This window comes from Drosophila melanogaster, chromosome 3L (genome assembly GCF_000001215.4).
Source record: "Drosophila melanogaster chromosome 3L".
NCBI classification, from domain to species: Eukaryota; Metazoa; Arthropoda; class Insecta; order Diptera; family Drosophilidae; genus Drosophila; species Drosophila melanogaster.
In genome coordinates, this window is record NT_037436.4 from 8338987 (window position 1) to 8356343 (window position 17357).

A 17357-nucleotide genomic window follows, 5' to 3' on the forward strand; every position below is an offset into this window, starting at 1 on the left:
TGGCGGGGTTTGTCGATATAGTTTACCAGCACTGTTTAAAAATGTCGATAATGACTAGTAAACTTTCTTTACAATTGCCATCTCTAATTGATAAGAAAGGGCAGAGTACATATAAATAAGAAATATATCAATGGTCAGCTAACCAAAGGCAAGAATATAAACAAAATAATGGAGAAAAACAAATATGTACCACGTGTAAATCAGGTGAGCTAATTATGGTGAGCTATTCATGAATTAAAACCACTAAAATTATACATGTTTACCTTTTAGATAGATGCCATCTATTTGAACAAGGACATTGCCCGCCTGATACGCGATAATCTGCTGGAGAACTTGCAAGCCATCTCAGTGAGTATATGAACACTACCATAATTGGCCAATATATACTGTATATCTCTCACAGCCCGTTTTGTTCATCAAAATCCAACCGGAGCTCGACTTGATCATTCAATCCGCAATTTGGTTTGGTTCCGTCGGCAAGCGGTGCTCCACTTTTGGCCAACAGCTACTGGTTCTGGCTTACGATGCCGAAAAGCTGACCGTTTCCAGGCTGGTGCTCCATTTCATCCTGACCGTCTTGCCGGGCTACGTGAAGAGCTGGGAGGAGCGACGCTTAACAAGGCGCGTAGAATGGTTTAGCGAGGCGATTATGTGGGTGGAGAACAGTGCCCTGATACTGAACATCCTCAATTACTTTCGGTTCCTGAAGACAGGACGAAAACCCACTTTGGTGGACTACTTATTGGGATTGGACTACATTAGTCTGCGGAACAATCAAAGGAGAGACATTGGCTACAAGTACCTAACGAGGGAGCTGCTGTGGGGAGGATTTATGGTGCGTGTTAGTTAGTTTGCTTATTATACATATATATTACAGTGTATATTATAGGAAATCCTCGGACTGGTGTTGCCCATCATCAATTTCCGTAAGCTACAAAGAGTGCTAAAATCATGGACATTTTCCGGACGACGGTTAGAGGATAGAGATGGTCCGGCTTTCCTGGCGCCGCAGATGACACTAAGCACCACCTGCACATTCTGTGGAGAGCGACCCACATTGCCCCACCACATGGGCTGTGGTCATATTTATTGCTATTACTGCCTTAATGCAAATGTTTTAACGGATGCCAGTTTCTGCTGCCCCAACTGCGGTTCTGCGTGTCCTGAGTCGGGAATCCAAAGTGTCTGATAAATAGGAATATAGTGCATGTGATGGTTTTATATGTCTTTTATTAGTTTTAAGCGAAAAGTGGGCTGTAAGTAATAAACAAATCATTTTCATATTCCGCCAAATGTGTGTACTTTTAGTGTTAGCAAGCAGAGTAGTGTTGGTAGTCGTACAAAAACAGCTATTATTTACTTGCCCAGTGCCAGGAGTCGTGCGATATAAACTACATAAAAAGTGTATAATTAAACGAAAATAAAAAGCAAAAACTGTTTAGGGCGAAGTATAAAGCCTTGCGGATCCAAAGTTAACTGCTGATTTTCCAAGAACAACAGTTAAGATCAAAAAGTAAGTTCTAAATCCCTATCTTTGGTAAATAAAAAGCGCGCGAAAATATGGGAACAGCTGTTGCATTCTCAACCAGCGTTGCCAAATGTGGCAAATAAATTAAGCAATTATATGAACTCAACTGTTAAGTAGCTCTAACCGTATTTAAGCCACTAGATTAGATAGATAGACTAAGAACATGATTAATATTCATATTTTTTGGGTGGCAAAGCCACACCCAATTTGTTTTGCAATTTCGCGAATCAGCTGCCTGCGGCGATGTGGCAACGCCATTACTTTGTTATTATCTCATTTTTCTGCTGCGCATTTCGTCTTTGTCCGAATTTTTTTGAAGAAAACAATACAATTAATCGCTTCACCAAGAACACGACAAGTAGTTGGAAACCCACGAATTAAACAATTTTTTTGGAGTTGCGTAATTGCATAAAAATAAATAAAGGCATAACCAGCGAAAATAAGAAAACGAGAGCAAACAATTGAAAACAGAAAGTGCTGAAATAATAACAAATACACTTGGCCATCAATTGCGTATATATATAATTGTTTAAATATATTCGCAACGCGAACTGATTTCACATATCAAGGTCAGTAAGTTGACGACTCGCAGCAACAACAATAACAAACCAAGATCCCTTAAAAACCCCCAGGTGAAAATGCTAGATCTGGAGATCGTGCCGGAGATTTCCCTGGGCTGCGATGCCTGGGAATTTGTGCTGGGCATGCACTTCTCGCAGGCTATCGCCATCATCCAGTCGCAGGTGGGCATCATCAAGGGAGTCCAGGTGCTGTACTCGGATACCACTCCCCTGGGCGTGGACATCATTATCAACCTGCCACAGGATGGCGTTCGCTTGATCTTTGATCCCGTCAGTCAGCGTTTGAAGACCATCGAGGTTTTCAACATGAAACTGGTGAAGCTGCGGTATTTCGGCGTATACTTCAATTCCCCGGAGGTGCTGCCGAGTATCGAGCAAATCGAGCACTCCTTTGGAGCCACACATCCTGGGGTTTACGATGCAGCCAAACAATTGTTTGCTCTACACTTTCGCGGGCTGAGTTTCTACTTTCCGGTGGACAGCAAGCTGCACTCGGGCTACGCCCATGGACTGAGTTCTCTGGTTTTCCTGAATGGCGCCTCACCCGTCGTGTCCAAGATGTCTCTCTACGCAGGCAGCAATGTGTTGGAGAACAGGGTACCATCTCTTCCCTTGTCCTGCTATCACCGCCAGATGTATTTGGAATCGGCCACTGTTCTCCGAACCGCCTTTGGTCACACGAAGGGTCTGAAGCTGAAGCTCTTTACTGAGGGTTCAGGAAGGGCTTTGGAGCCACGCCGTCAGTGCTTTACGCGAGAGCTGCTCTTCGGCGATAGCTGCGAGGATGTGGCCACCAGTCTTGGAGCACCCAATCGTATATTCTTCAAGAGCGAGGACAAAATGAAGATACACAGCTCGAGTGTCAATCGACAAGCACAGAGCAAGCGAAGCGATATTTTCTTTAACTACTTTACACTTGGCATCGATGTGCTCTTTGATGCACGGACGCAGACCTGCAAGAAATTCATTCTGCACACCAACTACCCCGGTCACTTCAACTTTAATATGTACCATCGCTGCGAGTTCCAGTTCCTGCTGCAGGCGGATCACCCTTCGATGAGTGATAGTGGTCACGATTTGGTGACGCCGACTAAGCAGGAACATGTGAACATAACCGCCTACACCAAATGGGACGCGATCAGCAGCGCATTGGCCACCTCAGAGCGGCCAGTGGTGCTGCATCGCGCCAGCTCGACGAACACAGCGAATCCGTTCGGCTCCACCTTTTGCTATGGCTACCAAGACCTGATTTTCGAGGTGATGCCCAATAGCCACATCGCCTCGGTAACGCTCTACAATACTGCGCCTCCCAGGCAGCCAGCGCATTCCTGGCAGCAGCACAAAATGCAAGACATTCGCCTCACAGTGGCCTAAAGTTGTGGAATTTACTGGGCTCCTTTCGCTGCTCCATGATGCTGAACAAGGGAAAGCCCGCCGGTCGTGCTCTAATCTTTAAGCTACAACAATGATCTAACATAGCCGTAAAGTAGACACATACATTATATAGTAATATATAGATATATATATATACATGGTAGACGTAGATTTCCAATGTAAGCTAAGCCAATCATCGGACGAACTCTCTGACCAGGTTCATTCTGCGGTATTCCATTGCGATAGCTCGATTCAATTTGTTTCGACCCATAACTGACAATTAATAAGCCTCTTACGTTTAAAAAATGCATGTCGTTAATATATTTCAGTACTTTAAGCTCCAATCGTGTATCTCTCTTTGAAAAAGAAAAAATCAGCAAAAAAATATATAAATATAAGGTTTCGACAAAAAGCTGAATGGTTTTGATTTCTTTACGGTTATAAGTATTCTGTTCTTTTTCTGGATATAATCATAAGATATGTGGTTTATTTTCAGTTTCTTAAAATGCCCGAACAAGTCACAGATCAGGAGAACCAGGCTCCACAGCAGCAGACTACTGCTGTGCATGCCTACAATCCCGAAGTCCTGCAGGATATGTTGCCCGTGTATTACAGGCGCCTCTTTCCCCACCTGCCCTTCTACCGTTGGCTATCGTATGGATCATGTAAGTACACCCAACTACAATCCTTAAAAATAGCCGTTGATCATTATTCTTTTCAGCCGAGGATGCTATCTTTTCCAATCGTGAAATTTCCTTTACACTGCAGGACGATATCTACATACGTTACCTCTGCTTTGATACCCAAGCTGAATTGGAAAAGGAGATCTGCTCGAGGAATCCTATTAAGATTGACATAGGACCAGTAATGCATTCCAAACCCAAAAACCATCGTTCAATTCCTGGCGGCTTAACGCCCGTACAACGTGAACTCGTTTTTGATATAGATATGACGGATTACGACGAGGTGCGTACCTGTTGCTCTGGAGCAGGGGTATGCCTGAAATGCTGGAAGTTTATGGTGCTGGCTGCCAGGGTTTTGGATGTCGCTTTGCGCGAGGATTTCGGTTTCGAGCACATAATCTGGATTTTCTCAGGTAGACGAGGTATCCATTGCTGGGTTTGCGACTACCAAGCCCGTCACTTGGACGGACGTGGTCGCTATGCTGTGGCGGAATACCTTAACATTATTACCTATGCCAGTTTCGCGGGCGGCAATTCACCCAGATGTTCAATGGGAGACCGACCGCATCATAGCCTAAAGAGAGCCTTAAAGATAGTGGAGCCCATGTTCGAGGAGATTGTACTAGAGGATCAGAATCTTTTTGGAACTCCCAAGGGAGTTACCAAACTTCTTAACATGGTCCACGATGACGCTGCGCGTGGCGAACTAGAATCTTATATGCAAAAGAATTTGGAGGATGGAGCACACTCGCGACTCGTTTGGGAGAGCTTCATTAAGTACGCCAACTCTATGAGAACATCCACGACAAGTGCCTGGAGTCGCAAGCTGAAGAACATTGTAGCCGAAATCCAGCTTGGACTGCTCTATCCTCGTTTGGACATCAATGTCACTAGGGGATTCAATCATTTGCTAAAGGCACCGTTTTGCATTCATCCAGCCACTGGAAAAGTGTGCGTTCCGTTTAGTGTGAGTGCTGTGGCCAAGTTTGATCCCACCACAGTGCCGACGATCACCCAGTTGCTTCACGAGATCAACGCTTTCGATGATAAGAGCAAGAGCTACATGGAGGCGCCGGAGGATAAGAGCCGCATCAAGGATCACAAGAAGACTAGCATGTTCAAGGGTGTCGTGGTTTTCGAGGAGTTCCTGCGAAAACTGGAGCGCAGCCAGAAATCTGCCAGCTTGCAGTTTTGATTCTAATTTTACAAACTAACATAAGAAAATAAAAGGTTAATGAATATTTCAGTATGCATACACTTTCTCGTTTGCCGCTTGCGTATTTATCTTTATTAAGTTTTTGTATTGTAATCATTAGGCTAGCAACAATAAATAGTCTAGGCGACATCGCACCGGTTCCGGTTCACAATCCGGCTCTCACATGCAGCGCAGTCGCACCAGCGGCACCACGTTGCCGTCCTTATCGTCCACATCTACCTCAACCTCTAGCTGGTAAAGCCCATCCTCCGGTATCGTGCTGTCGGGCAGACGGGCCAGGATCTCGCTCTCCCCGGTGCGCAGCTTAAACGAAGCAGCTGCTTTGCTTACGTCGTCACCCTTTCCCTCCTCTGATTGGGGCAGTGATATCCGTATTTTGGCAGGCAGAACGCTCCCCCTGCCCAGGACCAATTTGGCGTTGGATTCGTCATTACCGTGCCAAATGAAGAGGTCATCCTCAGCCACCACGCAATCCTCCTCCTTGTGAAGCTGCTGTTCGAGGGGGTCAATCAGGCACACAGCTTGGCGCGCGCAGCCGATGGCCACAACCTCGTCCGCCGAATGGCTGTTGTGGAGCTTGGCATCCGGGAAGCGGGCTCCCACTGCCGCCTGAAGCTTGGGGATTTGCATTGTGGCGCCTAGTAGAACGATGTCATCTATTTTACTCAACCCGGGATGCTCCTTTTGCGCCTGCTCCACACACTCGCCTAGCTGCTGGATGAGGTTATTGATCACTGGCTGTATGAGGCTCTCGAAGCGAGCACGCGACATCTGGGCATTGTAATCAACGCCGTCCATCAGGGAGTCGATATAAAGTTGCGTGGAAGGCATCGTGGTCAGGATGTGTTTGCAATTGGCGGCGGCAGTGCGTATTTTGGCCACTGAGCGGCGAGACTCATGCGGATCTAGCTTGTACTTGCGACGGAACTCCTCGCAAATAAACTGCACCAAGGCCTCGGTGAATTGCCGGCCACCGATGGGGAAGGGTCCGAAAGTGGCCAGCTGAACGAACAGGCCATTTTGGACGGAGTAGAATGCGATGTCGCTATATAAGCCACCGCATTTGATTGTCAGCACATGGCGGCGCTGTTCCGTCTGCTCCTCGCCGATGCTATAGCCTAGAACGGCGGCCGTGGGTTCGGTTATAATCTGGGCCACATGGAAGCCAGCGGTTTGAGCGGCATCTGCTAGCAGTTTGTAGGCCGAGGCGGGATAGTAGCTGGGTATGGATAGCACGGCAATGGGCGCCTGCTCCCCGTCCGTGTGATATTGATGGGCCAGCTCCAGCTCAGCGCGCAGCAGCTCCACCGTCACCTGATAGGCGCTGAGGTCCTTGGTCACAACTCTATCGTCTTGGTCCTCCCTGTCGGAGGGTACAGTGTGCTCCATCCGGAACACCAGCTCCTCCTTGTCAAAGTCGCAGGGTATTTCACGCAGCGCACTGGACAGTTTCTCCTCCGTGAGCTCTTCCTTGGGCTGAAGCAACTGAAAGCTGTGCGCCACCGCCTGGCGCGGACGGTTGGCCATCTTCTGCTTGGCCGTGAGGCCACATTCGATCTCCGAGGCTCCGTCCCAGAGAAGGCACGCTTGGGACACTCGGTCGCCCTGTTTGTTGGCGATCACCTCCGCCTTGCCATCCGCGCGCACATGGGCGATGCAAAGCGTGCTGTTGCCAATCTTAATGCCAAATCGCGGCCACATCTTTTGGGAGTCGGAATCGGAGTCAGAAGTACCCGGACTTAAGGAATTATCTTAACAAAATGCAACGAATAAACGCGCACGTTTTTTTCCAGCACGCGCGGTAGTGTTGTGTAGCAGAGTATTTGGCAACACTGGCGGGGTATTATGTCACGGCGATGACACTTTTTCGATATGTACTATATGTTTAATATGTTCTCAATATTTTCCATACATCACATACCTTTATAGATTTGGTTCTTTGAATTACAATTTAAAAATTTATTTATATTTATTTAAATTTATTCAAGACAAGTCATTTCAGTCAAAGACAACTTTGTAATGCTATTGGATTATTTAGATTGCCATATAAGCATATGGCAATATGCATAGAAAAGAAAATAACTAGTCGATTAAGTCGATAGGTACACTTATTAACACTTTCAAAAGAAGTATTGAATAACGTTAAAGCAGCTGTTTCCTTTCGATAGGAATCGACCTACTGCAGGTCATCACTAGCAAAAAAATATGTAAACAAAACAGACGGAAAATTGCAAGAAAATTGCTAAAAACCCGATAAAAACACAACAATAAAGGGTCAAAACAATGTACTACAGTTCTGCGGAGTGTAGGCTATAATATAAAAACCAAAGTGTAAGCTCAAAGCAGCTGCACGCACTAAAATAACAAAAAAATCCATAGGAATCCAAGCGCAGAGGCTACAGAGACAAACTGTTGACCCCGCCGACCCCACCGTCCACCACCCCCTTGAAGGCCCAACCCCTCCAGTTCCCACGCGAATTGGGCACTGTGTGACATACATGCGCGTGTGTGTACGCCCCCAAAACGCCAAGCAAACCGTACCGATTCGTCATCGATTTACGGCGGAACCAAGCCAAACAATGCGACTCCGCTGAAAATTGGACAAATTGAAAACGAAATCTATTAAAAGCGAGTGCGAGTACGAGTGCGTGGCCTTGGAACAGAAATTGATTTGTTTACCTGCCCTGAAAATGCGCAATTCGTAGGGCTTAAGAATAAAGAAAGTCCGAATATATCACACACACAACAAAGAGTAACCCATTTGGGAGTGCCTGGAACTGAGGCAACCTTGAGTGTTCGGAATGGATGATAATCTGAGCACCAAGTCCTCGGAATCCTCGATAACAACCAGCGGGGAGTACGAAATAGTTACCGACAGCAATGTGGCCAGTCCCATGGAGCAGGTGAAGCAGGTTGTCAACCAGGAGGGAACTCAGCCTGAAGTGGGTGGCAAACCGCCCACTTCGCTGAGTGCTCTGGCTCTGTCCTCCCCCGAGGCTGGGGGAGATCGCTCGCCCACTCTGGACATGGCCCACAATCGCAACCTAAGCGACATGCAGCACGAGATGACGGACGCCCTCAAAGATCTGGAGTTGGAACGCGGCGTAGGTGAGTAAAGAAACACAACTGAGAGGGTGAATTGGGTTGCCCTGGGTAGCCTAAAGTAAACTCAGTCGTTGCCCAACGCCAGCTGTGCACACAACGTCGCGGTCGCTCCACTATTGGAAACATCAAACGATTGCTAAGCCTAACCAGCTGCAATCTTATCGGCGCAGAGCCGTAGTGCTACGCTGTCATGGAAACAACGACAAACAAACCGAATAATAATACTTTCCTTAAACAAAATTCCGCATAATTCGGCATTTGTTATTGCTCGTCGCGTAATTGACAATTAACATATTTGCAGCTGCCAGTGGGGAGAAGTCAGCGCAACGTCTCCCGAGTCATCAGCAAAAGTCCCTGACCCTACCGCTCACGGGCTCCGGCGGGGGATCTGTCGATCCCGAGATGCGTTTCCCCTGCACCTTGTTCACGCCCAAAAGCGAGGAGACCCTCGACGATGCATCCAGCTCAAACAGAGTGGGTCATTCAGTGTTCTATGACTGCATAGACGCTAGCCCCGCCTGCGTGGAGGAAAAACAGGATGCCATGAAGCCGGAGAAGGGCGACACCACCGACGAGGAGGGTGAGTAGATCTCTTAAGTTAGTTAAAATCCCAAAAATTAAGGGGTACATTTGCCTATAAATTCTGTTCATTTTACGAAAGCCTATATACTCACAGAGTTCTTTATTATTTGTTCTATATTGTGTTCCTAGGCTCCTAAAGCTGAAATCTATGTTTAGTGTAATTATTGAAATTTAATTGACCATGTGTTTTTCACTTTCAGTTTCTGAAATCGATCAGGGCTGCACCATATTTTCCGGAGTCACCTACCTGGGCGCAGCCAACATTAATGCCCCAAAATCCGAGACGGAGGTTTATCGCATCATGGGCGAGCTAAATAGTGGCTCAAAGTCGGTGGGCCTGAAGATCACTGTGAGCATACCCAATTGCTCAGAAGGCCTGGTTGTGTGAGTAAAGTTTTTACTGCCCCTTGAATTACTCACTGAGCGTCATCATGCTGCTATTACAGCCTCCACGATGCCGAGAGCAATACTATTATTGCCACCTATGAGATATCCAGCATTATCTTGTACTATCGAGGACCAGTGGATACGGTGGAAAACGGATGCTTTGCATTCACTTGGCTTCACGGCGATGCATTGTTTCAGTGCCATGTGTTTCGGTGCCATATTCCCGAAGCGGTTAATCAAGTCAGCGGTGAGTCAGATCATACAGTGATTTCATCCCACCGATTTATTCAAAATCTTCGCCCGCAGCCTGCTTCCAGAAGGCATTCCAGACTTATCCGCCCAGCATGAGTTGCAGCCTTAATTCGGCCGTTGACATGGCCAACTCGGTAACCTCCGATGTAAGCGGAAATCCTTTAAACACGGCTGGGTATGAGTTCATAGTCTCCTTAGAGATCCGTGAGCGAGTGGCAAAGAACTCCTATGCCGCAGTGCCTCGCGATAGGGGATGCTTTAAGCTAAGGGCGAACACAGATAAGGAAGTGTGCATCACAGTCAAACAGACTCCGTCAAATGTTCTTCAACCATTGCATATCGAACGATGTTTCGGTGTTCTAGTGGCACCCGGAAAACTAGTAGTCCAAAAGGATATGCATTTGATCGACATGCACAGCATGGGTTACATTCAGCCCGGCGGAACAGGAGTAGCAACCGAATCGGACAGCAATGCCCAGCAGAGCTCCTCCTGGCCCTATACAATTCGAGCTGAGTGGAAAGCCCAGGAAAAGGCCTTTGAGCAGTTAAATCTTGAGTCGTCAAAGACCAATCTCACTGTGGCCGTAGACATTGTGATGCGACGTATACAGGAACCGGTTAGGTTCGTCATTGAGACCCCAGTGACCATTCAGTCGGCCAGCGAAATGCGTATTATGGACCATTTTATGTCAAAGCGACCCATGACGTTACGATTCTATTTGCATCTAAAGCGGACCGAAGAGTCCAACTGGAAAGTGAATAGCATTGATCCCTCTGAGGAAATAACGGAGCAGCCGGGCCACCAGCAAAGCTCTTCCCTGCTCAAGATGGGTATGAATAATCTATCGCGCATTGTGCGCAGTTCGTCCATTGCCTCGATTGAGGATGATTGTCCCTCGGACTACAGCAGCGATGGGGATGAGCCGCTGCTGAGTGGCACTGGTGAGGTATCTAAGGATTGCTCGCAGGACACGCTCGACGAATGGGATCCCATTCTGCGTGAGTGGGATTCCGAGAAGAGACCGAAAAATCTGGCACCTTTAGTACGCCTCGGCGTTCCAGAAGCACTGCGTGAAAAGATCTGGCAGAAGCTAGCCAACGTCGAGGGCAGAATGGAAATGAACGACAAGTACAAGATCTTAATCACCAAAGTGAGTATAGACGCTATCCATGTGAAAAGAAATTAATTGGAAATTTACTTGTAGGAAACCAAATGTGAGACCGTTATCCAGCGGGACATCCATCGCACTTTCCCGGCGCACAAATGCTTCAAAGAAATTGGCGGTTCTGGCCAAGATGCACTTTTTAAGGTGTCCAAAGCGTATGCCGTTCATGACAGCGAGGTTGGATATTGTCAGGGTCTAAGTTTCATAGCAGCTAGTCTGCTCCTTCATGTAAGTAATGATGATGACAATCTACATCTAAGAATGATTGCTTACACACACATTTTCAGATGCCTGAGGAGGATGCGTTCTGTGTTCTGGTAGCGCTTATGTACGACTATGGGCTCCGTGATCTCTACAAAGCCGGATTCGAGGTCCTTTACCTTCGTCTCTACCAACTGGAGCGACTGATCAAGGATCAGCTGCCCAAGCTGCACGAACACTTCACGGCCTGCGGCATTGAGACGCACATGTACGCCTCCCAATGGTTCCTAACCTTATATACAGCGCGATTCCCATTGTGTTTTGTGTTCCACGTGCTGGATGTGTTTCTACTGGACGGACTACCTGTGCTCTTCCAGGTGGCCGTTACTCTCTTATCAATCTGTGAATCCGACTTGCGGCAACTCGATTTTGAGGGCATTCTAAAGTATTTCCGGGTAACGTTGCCGAAAAAGTGCCGCAGCTCCAGTCAGGCACGCAAGGTGATGAAGCAAGCCTGCGAACGTAAGATAAAAAAACTGAAGCAGTACGAGGAGGAGTTCCTGCTGAAGAAGCAGCACAAGGAGCGCCTGGAGAAGGAGGCACAGATTTACGAGAATCGTTTCGGCGAGGAGAGGCGCAAAATGCAGGCGGAAATCGACGCATTGAACAAACAACTGACTTCCGCCAAGGAGCGAGCTGTTGAGAAGGAGAAGAAGCACACAGGCATTATACAGGAATACAAGCAGATCATCCAGCGCCAAGAGCAGGACATGAACACACTAAGCGAGACTCTAGGAAAAGTGATGGTGAGTATTGTATTGTAATATGAATTTGACGGGATATTCATTTTTCAACTCTCTTTCAGCACATGGTTTCCAATTGCCAGGATTGTCAGCAGCAGATCGACGCCGGCAATGACAACGCTAAGTCAGATGACGGCAAGAACAGGGGGCAAACCGATGCCATGCGGAATGCCAATGAGCATCCACTGGGTCCACTTGATCCGCTAAACGCTGCCTCGCAACGCATCCGCGAACTAGAGCTGGAGCTGGCCCAGGCCAAGCTAGCTCAAGTGGAAGCCGAGTGCAAGAACCAGGACCTGAACCATCAGCTCAGCAATACGCTCAGTGAGCTGCAAACCAACCGCAACAGCTGGCAGCCCTGGCTATCGAAGACCTTCAATTCGCTGCAGGAGAAGGTAACCACGCGAGGCGGCCATCGGGATAATGGTAGTGGCGGACCGATGCCCTCATTCCAATCCTACATGGGCCAGGCGCCAACTACCCTAAGCGAGGCCAGCTCCCCCAGCGGCAATCAGGTAACCTAGAGTCCAGTGATCCGGCCAACTGTTATGACTGAAAGATCTTCAGTTTATTATTTTTAAGTTTTTTATGTATTATTTCTATGATTAAGATATGGGTTATCAGCCCACGAGCTGAGCTCCAGGAATGTTTTCGAAATACTTTATTAATACCCATTACTTATCATTGATTAATTTAATTACGCGCTTAACCTCACACCATGACACACATTGAGAATCTTTATTTAGTCGACTCTATGCAGGCATTGAACCCCTCTGCTGTTTCTGTTAGTACCCTAAAACCCGGGTTGCTTATGATTTTATTGATATTTTGCGTTGCAAATAAAACCCCGTGTATATAACATACTGAATTTGAATCTTTTGGTCCCTCGAATGGCTGCCCAGGAGTACAAGACCTTTGCATTTGCGTCGGTGGGAGGGTCACCGAAGTTGCCCAGCAAATTCCAGGCCACCAAGCTGCGCAACAGCATCGATAGTCTGCGCAATATAGTAGTGCCCCTGGACACTGGCAAAACGCTAGCCGAGAATCTCAAGCAACAGCTGCAGCAGTAGGAAACGATACAGCTACAACGTAGGAGGATCTGGATAGCAGGCAGACCTACGGCATTGACTACGTCTGGTATTATTTATCATATTCGTCTATATATACATATAAAAACGTGCATTTTGATTTCCATATATACGCGAGTAATAGATTTTTATTATTTTGCACTTTGAGGCACCCGAAAGTCAGTGCTGGTCAGGATGTGCCCCGGATCAATTAGTGGGTTGAAGTGAATCTTGGGCGATGGATGTTCGTTGTTGTTTTTTGTGATCTGATCTGGGGCACATATTGATCTGCTCTGGCAAATGCTACACGTATAACGGCTATAAATAAATAAATTAACAAAAAATGCTAATTCATAATGTAATTATTCATTTCTTTTTGCGGTATGGTACATATTATAAAGAATACAAACGTTGCGACCTTTTGGATAAGTCTTGATGAAGTTGAAGTTAATTATTTATTAAGAATTTCAATAAGCTAATAACATTCGAGTAAGAAACAGGCTTATTTATTTATATGTGACTAGAATCCGACCAGAATCACACCAGGCTTTAATACTATCGTTCCACTTGTCCACTCTTCCATTTTGAATCTCCCGCTCAGATGAAGAACAATCGCTGCATTGCCTCGCTCGTTTTTTGTGGCGTCGATACCGCCATTGTCGCGTAGTTCATCAAAAGATCGGCCGACGAGCTGCGCTGCATGAGACGCCTCCTTCCGGCACTGCCACCTCTGGCATTGCTAAAGGATCGGCTCCTCACATGACCCCGATGACGCCTCTTGGGCCGCTGGGCTACGGCTCCAAAGCAGGACACCTGCTGCTCCGCTTCGCTCTCACTTTCGCTGTGATTCGGGTGACTTTCCACTATCACATGGGACTGGAGTGTCTGGTTGGATTGCTCCATCTCCTGGGTAATGGTCTCCGATCCACTTGTGTCCTCGGGCGTCAAGCGAGCTCGTTTGCCCACACTATAACTCGATGGGTCCCTCGACAACTCGGATCCGAAATTACTACTGCTCCGTTCATGTGGAAGATTAGTGCCGTAGCTCAGGAAATCCGGGTACGGCAGATGCAGCTCATCGCTAGTGAATGCTTCAGGAGAGGAGAAGGTATGTCGCAGCCTCCGGACACGGTAACCCCTGCCAGGTGGAACCTGTTGCACCACCAACCACGATCTCTTTAGGAAGGTGTGCTCCGTGCAATTGCTGATTGTCTGCTCCGGACTTTGTTTCTGCAATTGGTTCTGGTCGGTTGTCACAGGACTCTCTGCCGTGGTGGAGGGCAAGCCTAGAGTGAGTGAAATGCTAAGTGAGTCGCCTCCCTGGGTGCACTCATCTGCCGTGCTGCCGGGCGTTGTGGCTGACCCACCTGCTGTGGGTAGTTCACCCCCAGCGGATAACGATGACGGGCTCGTTGAAATCCCCACGGATTGGACCCGCTGCCCTGACTCCTTTGCTGCCGGGAGAGACGTGCCTGCAGTGCCTGCAAGTGGGACTCTGTGGGTAAGTTAGCGACTGCAGGGCGGGATTGGGGGAACTCTCGACCTACCACAAATAGCCGTGGCGAGGAGCATTCGCTGGGCCATCGTCTGGACGTGTTCGGCATCCTCCGTTGTATCCGTGGCAGCCACCGCATGGGTCATTGCCGCCGCCGAGGTACTGGGCTGTTCTTGATCCCTTTCCAGGGTGCAGCTGCGATGCAGTGGGAGTACCGATTGCACGGTGCAATTGCTTGCGGCGCGACTGCAGCTCCGATCTCTAGGCGGAGCTCGACGGGCCCGTCTCTGGCGACGTGGCTCCCGTAGCTCCTGTTGCATTCCTACCTTGATGACCTCCTCGTAATCGGGTGGTGCCTCGTAGCTGGGTGGCTCATCGGGCGTGCGATCCTCGTCCTGGCGATCCAACAGCTCACTGATCGTCTGCAGGTGGCTTTGAAGCTCACGTTGGTGTCGTGCTCTAACCCCCATCCTGTACAGGATCACCATCCAGCCGGACAGCACACCAAATATGCCAAGTGTGCTGATGATAAAGATTCCCGTGGCCGTCTTAAGATCTGGATACTGGTCTATCTTGGGGAAATAATAGTTGGGCTTGTGAGAGTACCAGCGACGATCGTGATGCAGGTGTGCCCAGTCCTCCTCGCAGGAATCCGGCTCATCGCTGCCATCCCCACAATGGTCGAAGCCATCGCAGTGGAGGCGAATGGATATGCAGTGATTGTTCCCGCACAGAAACTCCGAGCCAATATAGCAATCTAAGCAATTCGAATTGGTTAATTAAACATTAAATTTAAATTTTCCAATCGAACTCACTCAAGTAGTTGAACACGCTGTAGACGATGGCCAGCTTGGAGGACATCCCGAATACCCCACGCAGTCGAATGTAGTAGCCATTGAGGATGGGCGCCACATGACTCTCCTTGCTCAGCCCATTGTTCGGCCACATCACATTCTCGATCTCCACGGCATCCGAGGTGGTGCCCTGCCGTATTGTGAGCTCAGATCTGGCGGCCATGCCGTAGAAGTCATCCACTCTCAACGAGATGTGGGTTTTCATCATCATGTAGTTGTTGCCGGGCTTTATAATCCAGATGCAGTCAAACAGCCGCACGTCCGTGGCATTTTCGATCATGTTCATCATGGTGATGGCGCCACCAGGTCCGGTAACCATTCCCCCGCAATCTAGAGGTGTAATAGAGATATGTACATAAGCATTTATTTATGTGCTCTTGCATCATGCATTGTGATCCAACCTGTCGCAATAGTGCATAACCAACCCCATTCCGGATTATATACAAGTATTTGCCAACCACCCTACGGGCAATGATCCAAGAAATCGATTGTCTTACCAAACCGAACCCAACCAGAGTCACCCAGTTTCCACTTCAACGCCTTGCATTGACATTGATATTCGCCAAGTGCCCACCCCACCCACTACCTTCGCCAAAATCAATATGACAATTGCCTGCAGACTTTCAAGTGCTCGACTAATCCGAAAATCATTAAAATGTCCCTATTCCTACAGAGAAAAGATATACTAATCCATTTAAAAAGTTAATCAATCTGCGAGTTCTAAAATGAAGATAAGCATAATGTTCTATACTTTTAAAAACCTCGAATTTTTTAATCCTGCGGAATATTTGTGTTTTAACCTTAGATCTGAGTTGTTTGATAGTCTTAGTTTTTGTTCAGTGCACTGCAACCCATTCACTTACCTGTGTAGGGCACCAGTCGCTCGTCCTTGAGCTGCTTGGAGGATACGAAGCTAACCTCCGCGCGAAAACCCACTCCGGTGGCGGAATTTCCTCGAAACTGCAGGAGCAGAGACTTGCCGCTGCTCACCGTGATCGGCGGACGGAAGTGCTCACCCGTATAGGAGTCCAGCATCTGGCCATTGGAGTCGAAGATCTCTAGGGTGGAGGTGAGGCCCAGCTGGAAGTCGGTAAAATCCAAACGCACCTGGCAGTTGTCCGCCTCGCAGGTGAGGATGTGTTCGATACCATAGTCGCGTGGATATGCCATCGGGAAATACGGCGTGGAGATCACTTGTGGCTGGGACTTTGTACTCCCATTGCCCACAATAGACTGCTTGGGGGAGCCACTGACTATCCGCACGTTGCCTATTCCGAGGGAAATCCGGATAGAGCATTCTTAAAAACCTACCAACTGATTCTAAATCTTACGTTCCGAGAAGTATTGAAGGGAGAACACGTGCGCATTGCTGGCTCTGTAGAAGAATTTCAACTGCAGTGTCCTGGTTTTGCTCCGAAACACCTTGCCATCTCCACAGAACTCTTGGCCGGAAATGGTGGAATCATAGGGCGGCTCCGAGAACTGGATATGCTCGCAGGGACACATGCTGGACTTGCCACCCGTATTGCCGCAACTTTTGGAGAAGTTGGCATAGGTGAAGGCCACTCGGATGACGCACTCGGCACAGGTGACCAGCTCCAGGCTGCACTGGTACCACACATCCCCGGCCACTGCATCGTTCTTAAAAACCAGCGGCGAGCTCTGTTTTTAAGTTCATAATTGCTGACCAAATCCCGTCTGGAGAAGCTTGTAAATACACTTACTCTATAGGCAGTAGTAGTCACATTCCTGGCGTGCACCTCTCCAGCTGGACTTCCCAGTTCCAGGAAGTGACGTCTTCCGTCCCAATGATTGCATATATCCAGATCCCGGTAGCTACTGCTGGCGGGATACGCCTCTCCTGGCCAGCAGAGCAGGCAGATCACGTAGGCCAGCAGGTAGCCATAGCCCAATGCTTCGGCTAGCATCGATAGTTTCGTCCTTCTAACAGGATCCTGAGCCCCTTCCGCTTGAACCGTCTCGGTCTGGTGCCGCCAAGTGTTAGAACACAACTGTGGCCATTTCGCTGGCAAATCCAATAAACCCAGAGCCATCAGAAGCCG

General features: G+C 48.2%; 6 protein-coding genes and 1 non-coding gene across 12 annotated transcripts; 4 read left to right on the forward strand and 3 right to left on the reverse strand.

Annotated features, from left to right (window-relative positions):
• The first annotated feature begins 64 nt into the window (after positions 1-64).
• On the forward strand, positions 65-1290 carry Pex2 (Peroxin 2). The gene is made up of 4 exons (NM_139953.4): positions 65-204; positions 271-348; positions 404-835; positions 890-1290. The coding sequence occupies exons 1-4, from the start codon at positions 169-171 to the stop codon at positions 1187-1189; spliced, it is 846 nt and encodes a 281-aa protein (NP_648210.1). The 5' UTR covers positions 65-168; the 3' UTR covers positions 1190-1290.
• A 37-nt stretch (positions 1291-1327) lies between these two features.
• Prim1 (DNA primase subunit 1) lies at positions 1328-5418 on the forward strand. The gene is made up of 3 exons (NM_079248.4): positions 1328-1513; positions 3980-4148; positions 4205-5418. The coding sequence occupies exons 2-3, from the start codon at positions 3989-3991 to the stop codon at positions 5359-5361; spliced, it is 1317 nt and encodes a 438-aa protein (NP_523972.2). The 5' UTR covers positions 1328-1513; positions 3980-3988; the 3' UTR covers positions 5362-5418.
• Positions 1799-3890, forward strand: CG7083 (uncharacterized protein). Its single transcript, NM_139954.2, has 2 exons — positions 1799-2097; positions 2161-3890. Exon 2 carries the CDS (start codon positions 2167-2169, stop codon positions 3481-3483), a length of 1317 nt encoding a protein of 438 aa, NP_648211.1. The 5' UTR covers positions 1799-2097; positions 2161-2166; the 3' UTR covers positions 3484-3890.
• A 16-nt stretch (positions 5419-5434) lies between the features above and the next one.
• On the reverse strand, positions 5435-7396 carry CG7182 (uncharacterized protein). 2 transcript variants are annotated; one of them, NM_001300050.1, is made up of 1 exon: positions 5435-7396. In NM_001300050.1, the coding sequence occupies exon 1, from the start codon at positions 7081-7083 to the stop codon at positions 5542-5544; it is 1542 nt and encodes a 513-aa protein (NP_001286979.1). In that variant the 5' UTR covers positions 7084-7396; the 3' UTR covers positions 5435-5541. The 2 variants fall into 2 exon arrangements, with proteins under 2 accessions (NP_001286979.1, NP_648212.1); NM_139955.4 differs by having other exon boundaries at positions 5435-7220.
• A 178-nt stretch (positions 7397-7574) lies between these two features.
• On the forward strand, positions 7575-13293 carry GAPcenA (GTPase activating protein and centrosome-associated). 2 transcript variants are annotated; one of them, NM_001104079.4, is made up of 9 exons: positions 7575-8490; positions 8789-9067; positions 9270-9453; positions 9516-9703; positions 9763-10859; positions 10914-11102; positions 11162-11881; positions 11941-12393; positions 12781-13293. In NM_001104079.4, exons 1-9 carry the CDS (start codon positions 8184-8186, stop codon positions 12946-12948), a joined length of 3585 nt encoding a protein of 1194 aa, NP_001097549.1. In that variant the 5' UTR covers positions 7575-8183; the 3' UTR covers positions 12949-13293. The 2 variants fall into 2 exon arrangements, with proteins under 2 accessions (NP_001097549.1, NP_648213.1); NM_139956.1 differs by lacking the exons at positions 7575-8490; positions 12781-13293 and having other exon boundaries at positions 8555-9067; positions 11941-12738.
• Positions 13294-13368: 75 nt separating this feature from the next.
• On the reverse strand, positions 13369-17310 carry Culd (CUB and LDLa domain). 4 transcript variants are annotated; one of them, NM_168263.1, is made up of 6 exons: positions 17019-17310; positions 16626-16956; positions 16158-16562; positions 15256-15624; positions 14493-15197; positions 13369-14426 (listed from the first exon to the last, which is right to left on the reverse strand). In NM_168263.1, exons 1-6 carry the CDS (start codon positions 17220-17222, stop codon positions 13543-13545), a joined length of 2898 nt encoding a protein of 965 aa, NP_729364.1. In that variant the 5' UTR covers positions 17223-17310; the 3' UTR covers positions 13369-13542. The 4 variants fall into 4 exon arrangements, with proteins under 4 accessions (NP_729364.1, NP_729365.1, NP_001097550.1 ...); NM_168264.1 differs by having other exon boundaries at positions 13369-14440; NM_001104080.2 differs by having other exon boundaries at positions 16158-16956.
• mir-4913 (mir-4913 stem loop) lies at positions 15198-15255 on the reverse strand. The gene has a single exon (NR_048238.1). It is a non-coding gene; the product is annotated as a mir-4913 precursor RNA (primary transcript).
• Positions 17311-17357: the final 47 nt, after the last annotated feature.

Bases quoted from the DNA above. Each gene is read 5' to 3' on its own strand.
- Pex2 (NM_139953.4), top strand. From the start codon at position 169: ATGGAGAAAAACAAATATGTACCACGTGTAAATCAG. The intron at 349-403 runs GTGAGTATATGA...TATCTCTCACAG, and splicing joins AGAACTTGCAAGCCATCTCA to CCCGTTTTGTTCATCAAAAT. The intron at 836-889 runs GTGCGTGTTAGT...TGTATATTATAG, and splicing joins TGCTGTGGGGAGGATTTATG to GAAATCCTCGGACTGGTGTT.
- CG7083 (NM_139954.2), top strand. From the start codon at position 2,167: ATGCTAGATCTGGAGATCGTGCCGGAGATTTCCCTGGGCTGCGATGCC.
- Prim1 (NM_079248.4), top strand. From the start codon at position 3,989: ATGCCCGAACAAGTCACAGATCAGGAGAACCAGGCTCCACAGCAGCAG. The intron at 4,149-4,204 runs GTAAGTACACCC...TATTCTTTTCAG, and splicing joins TTGGCTATCGTATGGATCAT to CCGAGGATGCTATCTTTTCC.
- CG7182 (NM_001300050.1), bottom strand. From the start codon at position 7,083: ATGTGGCCGCGATTTGGCATTAAGATTGGCAACAGCACGCTTTGCATC.
- GAPcenA (NM_001104079.4), top strand. From the start codon at position 8,184: ATGGATGATAATCTGAGCACCAAGTCCTCGGAATCCTCGATAACAACC. The intron at 8,491-8,788 runs GTGAGTAAAGAA...ACATATTTGCAG, and splicing joins GGAGTTGGAACGCGGCGTAG to CTGCCAGTGGGGAGAAGTCA. The intron at 10,860-10,913 runs GTGAGTATAGAC...ATTTACTTGTAG, and splicing joins ACAAGATCTTAATCACCAAA to GAAACCAAATGTGAGACCGT.
- Culd (NM_168263.1), bottom strand. From the start codon at position 17,222: ATGCTAGCCGAAGCATTGGGCTATGGCTACCTGCTGGCCTACGTGATC. The intron at 16,563-16,625 runs GTAAGATTTAGA...CCCTCGGAATAG, and splicing joins CCTTCAATACTTCTCGGAAC to GCAACGTGCGGATAGTCAGT. The intron at 15,625-16,157 runs GTAAGTGAATGG...TTACACCTCTAG, and splicing joins GCGACTGGTGCCCTACACAG to ATTGCGGGGGAATGGTTACC.